Genomic DNA, 8,568 nt, shown 5'->3' on the forward strand with positions numbered 1-8,568 from the left:
TCCATTGCACAACATAATTATAGCGACCGATTGCAAGGATGTGGTACAACACATCCCATCAGGCACGCGCGAAGAAATGGAAGCATCATTCGAGAGATCGTTGTGACAGCATGGGAATTTACCTCTTGTTCTCTTTATATTTGAGGGTAGAGAGACGAATATAGAGGCTCATGTCCTCGCTAGACATGCTCTAGGACTTAGTGAAGGACGTCATATTTGGCTCCTTCAAACTCAATGTATCCCCATGAGCAATGTTATAAATTAATAAAATAGAGTGCGGTTTGCCTAAAAAAATCCAAGCTAATTCATGGCTAACAGTATTCGAGCTAATGCATCGGCAAGAACTGTCTTCGTCATCACCATTTCATCCTTACTAGCAAAAGGGTCCGTGCGTTGCAACGAGAGAGAAAATATCATAATCTTCAATGACCATGAACACATTTTGCTGCATCACCGAGATACACTATCACTCTCAATTTCGTGAAATCATGCACATTTTTTAAAACTCGTGAACATATTTGAAATCAAGATTTTTTTTTCAAACTCATGAACACTTTTACAATTTTTTGAACATTTTCTAAAATCATTTTTTAATTCATGAACATTTTATATTATTTGCAAACATTTTTCTAAATTGTGAATTTTCTAAAAAAAATCTTGAATCGATGAACATTTCTAGAATGGACAAACATTGTTTTGGAAATTGGTGAACAATTTTTTAAATTCACGAACATTTTTTTGATTTAACAAATTTTTTTCGAAATGCATGATCATTTTTTGAATTAGCTAACATTTTATGAAAGAACAATTTTATAAGTCACGAACAGTTTTTGAATTTTAATGATATTTTTCCATTCATGAACATTTCTTGAATTGGCAAAAAAATCAATTTCATTAACATTTTTAATACATAATTTTTGAAAAAACAATCATGAACATTTTTTATTTCCTGAACATTCGTTTTTAAAATTTCGAAAAATTCTTGAATAAGCACACATTTTTTATAAAATCGCGCACATTTTTTGAATCCACAAAAAATTTAATATTTATTAAAATAATATTTAAAAATTCTACTTTTTTAATTTGGAACTTTTTTGGATGTCCCAAATTATTTAAACTAGAAAAAAATATAAATAAAAAAACGAAATTTACAAAACAGGCCGTACGGACATGGACCGGCCCAAACGGGCACGGTGCGTCTTCTCCCAGAGCAGAGCGCAATATAGGAGTTCCCTACTTGCCCGGCCCAGGCGGTGGATTCCCATGTGTGAAACATTTTTTATCACTTATAGATGGCATTGGCGGGTAATATTTTATAACTTTTGGAGCAATTTTCGTGACGTACCGCAAGAAGCAATATCCTCTTTATTGTTATTAGGTATAGATATAGATATTTGTCTTGATCTGACAAGGACAGAACCATGAAGTTCTCGTAGAAGTACCTCGTGTCTGAATCCATGTTTGCTTCAAAGTAAGGAAAACATTTTAAACAAATGGCTATGGCATTTGGTTGAAAAGTTGTCGGCCATGGCTACATCATAGACGACATCTGCAAGGGCAGGGGTTACCCGGACTGCAACTGAATCAAGGTTGGATTGACGGCATTGGCAGAGCGAGCATGTTGCCCTAGTCTAGCGGTGGAGGTCCATCAAGGCCTGGGCGGGCAGCCGGGGTGTCACAACGGAGGTGGCGGACTGAAAGGGAGCGGATACAGAGAAGGGAGGAGAGACAGAGTGCGGAAAACGTGGGTCCTGGTGGGGTTTTTGGGTAGGCCGGGTATGTGAGAGGCCTATGCGGCGGTGGTCTGGACGCCTGCAAACCTCCCCAGCTTTGCAACTGGTTTGTCGGATTTTGAATGTCGGACGCGTCCGCAGACGTTTTAGGCATGTCGCTGAATGACAAAGAAAATACGAACACCACGGTCCACACGTTTAGGGTGGTTTGATGCCGGAGTTGGAGTTGTCCTAAATGTGTGGGTGAATTTTCATATCGTCAACCATCAAATGTGGCATTTTTCATCATTGTTTTCATATTACTAATGTAGCTAAATGTCATTATAATATACTTAACCCCGTGCAGATTTAATATAATATAGCCAATTCCTACAGTGTGAGGGTAGTACAATCCAGTGCGCTGACCAGAGTCGCGTCTCGCGCAGATTGCTGGTAGCGGTTAGCGGAAAACCGGCCCCCGGCATTCGCAGATTGCCGACGCGCGCGCGCGCACGCATCGGCGTGTCTGTTGCGCCACCGCCCGCTCTGCAATGAGCCTCCCTGCCTCTAGTAGCTACGACCTAGTACGAGCCTATGAGGAACTGTGGCGTCGCCACCATGAGCGTGCTTTGGTTTTGTGCGTCTGCTTTGGAATGAGTCTCACGTTGTCCTTTCGATCCTCGTCTGCGCGCGGTACGATGACCGGCAAGAGATCAGCTGAGCAGCCCCCGGTATGGGAGGCCGTGGCTGTGCAGTGACAGTGTGCTGAACAAAAGAGCAAACTTAAATCAGGGATCGCGGATTTCATAAATAACATAAAACCATGGATCGCAGGTTTCACAGAACTCAAATCTCTGAAAGACATTTTCCATTTTGAGTTGAATCTCCGAAAGACAACTGTGCCACCAAAATGGTAATTGGGCTATTAATTTGTTACTCGAGCATGCTAGAGAGAAATGACCTGTAGGATTGTTGGGCTCAAAAAAAATGACCTGCAGGATTGTAGCATCTCTATCAAGAAAGAAGATTATATTTTTCAACCCAAAAAGGGCACGACCATGAGATGCTAGTCTAGAAAGGTTGAAGCGACACGGTCGGTTCAAGCCAAACGACGGTGCGTAAAAAAGTCATCGTATTCCTTGCTTGTTGGCAAGAAGCGAACGATGCACGCCAGTAATTCAACGTGATCCCAGGTCCCAGCTGGGGACGGCAGGCATGCAGACGCGCGTCACGCGCCGCGCCGTCGTCGTGTGGAATGTTTCTTCCACTTGTAGCCGAACCGGAAAACCGGTGGCACCTCCCCGGGGTGATTCTATTCGGCCAGCCTCCGTCTACCAGCAGCCGCGTCCCTTCTTTACCTCTGATGACTCCAGCGACAATATCGGGGGCTGCACGATTCGACGCCCCTTTCGGTGGCTTCACACGGAACCACCCAAGTTTCCCGCGGGCGATGTCGCCGGTTTTGATTGCGCGGCAGGGAATTCTCGATTCTGATTTGAGCAGACCACGTACGTACATACGTGCCTAGTGGCATCAGTTCAGCACGCAATTGGAAGAGCGAGGAATTTTCTACTAATGCCTTTGCTCCATAATGTATGGAGGTCATACAGCATGTATGTACGTAGTCCGTACGTCGAGCCCTTCCAAAACTTGCGTACATACGCGCGGGGGCGGGAGCTAGGAAGGAAGGGCAGGAGTCGGTGGGCACGCGGGACGGGAAAGGGAATCCACTTCTCTTCTCTTGGACGGCAAGGCGCGCGCGCGGGATGCCGCCGCCGCGTCCGCCCGCCCGCCTGCGGGGAGGCGCGACTGGTGACGGCGGTTTCGCCTGGTCCGGTCCGGAAAAAGGAAAACCCGCGGCTGGCAGGGGACGTCGGTCGGTGCTGGACGCGGTCACTGCACCCACGCCGCGCGCGCGTGCGACGTGACTCGGACGCCACCACCCCAGCGGCACGGCGAGGTGGTGGTGGTTTCGGTTCGGTCCGCAGGCGTTCCACGGTAATTGCTGCTCGGTTTCAGGGCATCCCGTCCCGTCAGTACGATCCCCAAAAGCCGCGCACATTCCTTAGCTTGAGGGGATAGCCGTTCATATACAGTGCATATAGTACATTTCTTTTCAAAAGCCTAACTTTGCAAAGTTTGAACAGGCTTATATAGAGAAAAAAAACATCTATATTTAGAAATGCCACGTGAGATATATTTTCGTACTATATATGTATGGTATTTATTTTACATATAGATAATTCCATCTCTAAATTTGGTCAAAGTTATGTAAGCTTGACTTTTGAAAATAATAATATGTATGTGCTACATTGTGAAATGGAGGGAGTTATATGTATGTGCTACCACGATCGAACAAAACTCCAGCCAAGCAAGTGCCATGAATACATGCAATAGTCGCCGTGGCCAGAAGCCATTCATGACACCCAATATCAATTGTGGTAGCACACCTAGCTAAGCTGTGAGCATCGGCTTTAGTCTCAAGTCTTGCATGAGCAAACTACACTTCGTCAAAAACTTTCAGAATTTATCATATATCCTCAGTAATCATACCGCTTGCCCCCTTATATTGCTCTCTCGGATGCTTGATCCATGCTGCACAATTGGTCACTACTTTCTGATTCCATTCGTAAAGATCACTTACCAAAGCTAGTGCTTCTCTATAGGTAATAGCCTTAATGGTCTCATGGATCGACCAAATCGCTTATTACCAAAGAGTCCAGCCCCAGTGATTCCTAGAGCTCAATCGGCCATAATCGCGCATTGAGAGTTTTAGTAGCAAGTAGATGCTCGACGAGTTCTTCATCCACAATTAGGATGAAAAAGCCTAGGCTAGCCTTGAGCATTGACTCGGGAGTTGCACCATATCAAACCAGATCCTACAATCACAAATAACGATCGATAATAATTCAAATTGAAGCAATATATTCCGCACAATTGAAGCAGATGGTTGTCTATTTCAACCGCATTTTCACATGCGGGTGCAAGACAAAGAAAAGACACCACATGATCATAACTATGTCCAGTTCTTAGTGCTAGTAGAATCATTTTTGTTGGAACAAATTTTGTGCACAAAACAACATTCGATTGATAATTGGTATAACAAAAACAATACATATAGTCTTGAGGGGTGGGGGGCAAATGCCCTGCCCCGGACCAAGACAAAGGTCCTTCGCTCCTGAGATGGGCGATCTATGCCATGGTGGCTGGTTGTCAATCCGCCAGGAAGTAATCAGCTTAACTCCTTACCTACATACCACCAAATTTCTGCAAGAGCCCATGTAGGAGCGACAGGTAGGTGAGAAGCAGGTGAGGTCGGGCATCTCGGATCACTGGTGGTTGGGTCTATTTCCCAGATCATCTTTTTTCGTTCGCCATTCCTCTTGCATCCCCTGTACTATCTCAAACACTTGCAAGAACTACGCTTCCATCGAATTGATCGAATCGAGCAGGGCTAGAGTTCGTAGCTATCCCGAGTGCTTAAAAAAAATCAATCGGTTACTTAAATTGAAGCAACATGTCAGTAGAAATTCAATTTGATGATCTACTTACAATGTGACTCTACACGAGTATACTCAAGAAAAAGGAAAAGACACGATGTCATCGGAATTGTGCGTAGTTCTCAGTGCCAGTAGAACCATTTCCTTGGAACAAAAGTCCGATCATAACATATCGTTTCATTCTTAATAATTGATTCAACAAATGTAATATCCAGTCTTGGAGAGGGGGGCATCCCACACCCCCTTGTGTTAAGGTGGCATTCTGGGTTGGACAGGGCAGCCCATGGTTAATTTGGTTTAATAAATGTAATATTGAGTAGTAGCATCCTCGATTGTTAATTGGTGTAATATACATGGCATTTTCGGCTTTAACCATGTCTTCTTTTTTGTTGCGAGATCCCCCAACCCATTGTGTTGAACACTAGCAATCTCGGTTGGACAGTAATGCGCCTCAATCAAAAAGAAACAAGTGTGGAAATGGCCCAAATGCACGAGAAAGCGTCGCGTAGGTTATGTTTTAGACATGATCGATGTGCACCTTGTTTTGCCCATGGTTTTCGTTTAGTGGAAGGCCGACTCTGCCCGCGATTGGTGTACGGACAGTACAAGCATATACCTCCGATACGTAAGCAGGGAATTGAAGTATTGTTTGACAATTTTTCGGCCCAAAAGATCTGTTGTTTGACACGAGTTTGCAGCCTTGGTCAGGTCTAACCACAAAGTTAAGGCAGGTGACGTTCTGCTGGTGCTGCTCTTGCCTATTTCGCGGCGCAGGACGAATAGTAGCAGCACACATGGACCAGGCCCGAGGGCGAGGATGACCCTCTCCTTGCTCCTTTGACCTTCCCTTTTGGGAACGCGCGGCAATGGTAAACGCACCACCGCACGGCCTTCGTCTTGCCCCCCTGCCCAAGAACTTCCATGTTTGCGCCCCTCGCCCGCGTATATATACCCGGGGTGCCGCCTCCGCCATAGCACACAACAACAGAGTCGAGTCATCGCATCGTATTGCGCCTGATATTCAACAGCTTAGCTAGAGCCAAGAGCGAGTTGAAGCAGCCATGGTGCTCTCCAGGGCCGCCTCCGACACCGACGTGTCGGTGCACTCCACCTTCGCCTCCCGCTATGTCCGCTCGTCCCTCCCGAGGTATGCGTCTGCCTGCTTGTTGTTCTTGTTCATCGCCGGCCTAACGGCATGTTCTTCGAGGAGTAATTGACCGGCTTGATTGGGGCGTGCAGGTATCGCATGCCGGAGAACTCGATCCCCAAGGAGGCGGCGTACCAGATCATCAACGACGAGCTGATGCTGGACGGCAACCCGCGGCTGAACCTGGCGTCGTTCGTCACCACGTGGATGGAGCCCGAGTGCGACAAGCTCATCATGGCCTCCATCAACAAGAACTACGTCGACATGGACGAGTACCCGGTCACCACCGAGTTCCAGGTGCGTTAAGTCTCTCTGCTTCGAGCTCTTGTTTCCTCGCCGCCGACGCGCGTCCAGAGAATTGTTCTTATTGTCCTTGCGCGGCATTGCATTGCAGAACCGGTGCGTGAACATGATCGCGCATCTCTTCCACGCGCCGCTGGGCGAGTCGGAGACGGCGGTGGGCGTGGGCACGGTGGGGTCGTCGGAGGCCATCATGCTGGCCGGGCTGGCCTTCAAGCGGAGGTGGCAGAACAAGCGCAAGGCCGAGGGCAAGCCCTTCGACAAGCCCAACATCATCACCGGCGCCAACGTCCAGGTTATTACTTATATAGAGAAAAACAACCCTCTGCCTCGCGATCCATAGAACTGAGAGCTAAGAATTGAAACATTTAAACTGATGTAGGTGTGCTGGGAGAAGTTCGCTCGGTACTTTGAGGTGGAGCTCAAGGAGGTGAAGCTGCGGGAGGGGTACTACGTCATGGACCCGGAGCAGGCGGTGGAGATGGTGGACGAGAACACCATCTGCGTCGCCGCCATCCTCGGCTCCACGCTCAACGGCGAGTTCGAGGACGTCAAGCGCATCAACGACCTGCTGGAGGAGAAGAACAAGCAGACAGGGTAAGCAATACTACGTACAAGAGCAGAGCAGAGCAGCCGCTGGAACAAGAAACAGAGTCGTCGCTCGTGTGCTGAGTGTAGTTTTTGCAGGTGGGAGACGCCGATCCACGTGGACGCGGCGAGCGGCGGCTTCATCGCGCCGTTCCTGTACCCGGAGCTGGAGTGGGACTTCCGGCTGCCGTGGGTGAAGAGCATCAACGTGAGCGGCCACAAGTACGGCCTCGTCTACCCCGGCATCGGCTGGTGCGTCTGGCGCACCAAGGAGGACCTCCCCGACGAGCTCATCTTCCACATCAACTACCTCGGCTCCGACCAGCCCACCTTCACTCTCAACTTCTCCAAGGGCTCCAGCCAGGTCATCGCCCAGTACTACCAGCTCATCCGCCATGGCTTGGAGGTAACTTCTTTACCGCATCGATCAGGACAGGAGGATTCATTTGGTAAAGGAGCTGACACGATCTACATCCATACAATAACGCAGGGGTACAGGAACATCATGGAGAACTGCCAGGAGAACGCCATGGTGGTGAAGGAGGGCCTGGAGAAGACGGGGCGCTTCAACATCGTGTCCAAGGACGAGGGCGTGCCGCTGGTGGCCTTCTCGCTCAAGGACCACAGCCGGCACGACGAGTTCGAGATCTCCGACATGCTGCGCCGCTTCGGCTGGATCGTGCCGGCCTACACCATGCCCGCCGACGCGCAGCACGTCACGGTGCTCCGCGTCGTCATCCGGGAGGAGTTCAGCCGCACCCTCGCCGAGCGCCTCGTCCTCGACATCGACACCGTCATGGCCCAGCTCGACGCGCTCCCCTCCAAGCTCGCGCCCCCCGCCCTGCTGCCGGCCACGCTGCCCAAGACCGTCGTCGTCGCCAACGGCCACGTCAAGAAGACGGAGCTCGAGACGCAGAAGTCGGTCACGGAGGCGTGGAAGAAGTTTGTGCTTGCCAAGAAGACCAACGGCGTCTGCTAGTCACAATCAACAGTCTCCAAAACCCAAATCATCAAGCTACCCATCTTATAGTACTATTATTATGTGAGTCGAGTAAAACTATTATTATAGGCTGATTTAGGCCGAGTTTGTAACCAAAATTTTGCTGTGGCTTTTATGACTTGCGCACTTGCGCTGCAGTGATGGTACTATTTTCTGTTAAATGGTTCTGCAACTAAAAAAAAATGCAGTGATGGTTATTTTCTGTTAAAATGGTTCTGCAAATTTATTTATTTTAAGCTTCATATTTATTTTTTATGTCTCTTGTTTTCCACAACCGAGGATTAACAAGACCGTTACATGCAGCTTCTTCATCATTTCGCC

The 8,568-nt window shown here is 48.3% G+C and overlaps 1 protein-coding gene across 2 annotated transcripts; it reads left to right on the top strand.

The window, feature by feature from the left end:
- The first annotated feature begins 6,176 nt into the window (after positions 1 to 6,176).
- LOC123100106 (glutamate decarboxylase 1) lies at positions 6,177 to 8,357 on the top strand. Of its 2 annotated transcripts, XM_044522085.1 has the most exons (6): positions 6,177 to 6,359; positions 6,452 to 6,656; positions 6,754 to 6,954; positions 7,042 to 7,256; positions 7,347 to 7,653; positions 7,738 to 8,357. In XM_044522085.1, the coding sequence occupies exons 1-6, from the start codon at positions 6,274 to 6,276 to the stop codon at positions 8,224 to 8,226; spliced, it is 1,503 nt and encodes a 500-aa protein (XP_044378020.1). In that variant the 5' UTR covers positions 6,177 to 6,273; the 3' UTR covers positions 8,227 to 8,357. The 2 variants fall into 2 exon arrangements, with proteins under 2 accessions (XP_044378020.1, XP_044378019.1); XM_044522084.1 differs by having other exon boundaries at positions 7,347 to 8,357.
- Positions 8,358 to 8,568: the final 211 nt, after the last annotated feature.

Source organism: Triticum aestivum, chromosome 4D (genome assembly GCF_018294505.1).
Source record: "Triticum aestivum cultivar Chinese Spring chromosome 4D, IWGSC CS RefSeq v2.1, whole genome shotgun sequence".
Lineage (NCBI taxonomy): Eukaryota > Viridiplantae > Streptophyta > Magnoliopsida > Poales > Poaceae > Triticum > Triticum aestivum.

Excerpts from the sequence above, each read along its gene's own strand:
- LOC123100106 (XM_044522084.1), top strand. The coding sequence starts at position 6,274 with ATGGTGCTCTCCAGGGCCGCCTCCGACACCGACGTGTCGGTGCACTCC. Across the intron at positions 6,657-6,753 it reads CGGTCACCACCGAGTTCCAG|AACCGGTGCGTGAACATGAT; the intron begins GTGCGTTAAGTC and ends ATTGCATTGCAG. Across the intron at positions 7,257-7,346 it reads GAGAAGAACAAGCAGACAGG|GTGGGAGACGCCGATCCACG; the intron begins GTAAGCAATACT and ends TAGTTTTTGCAG.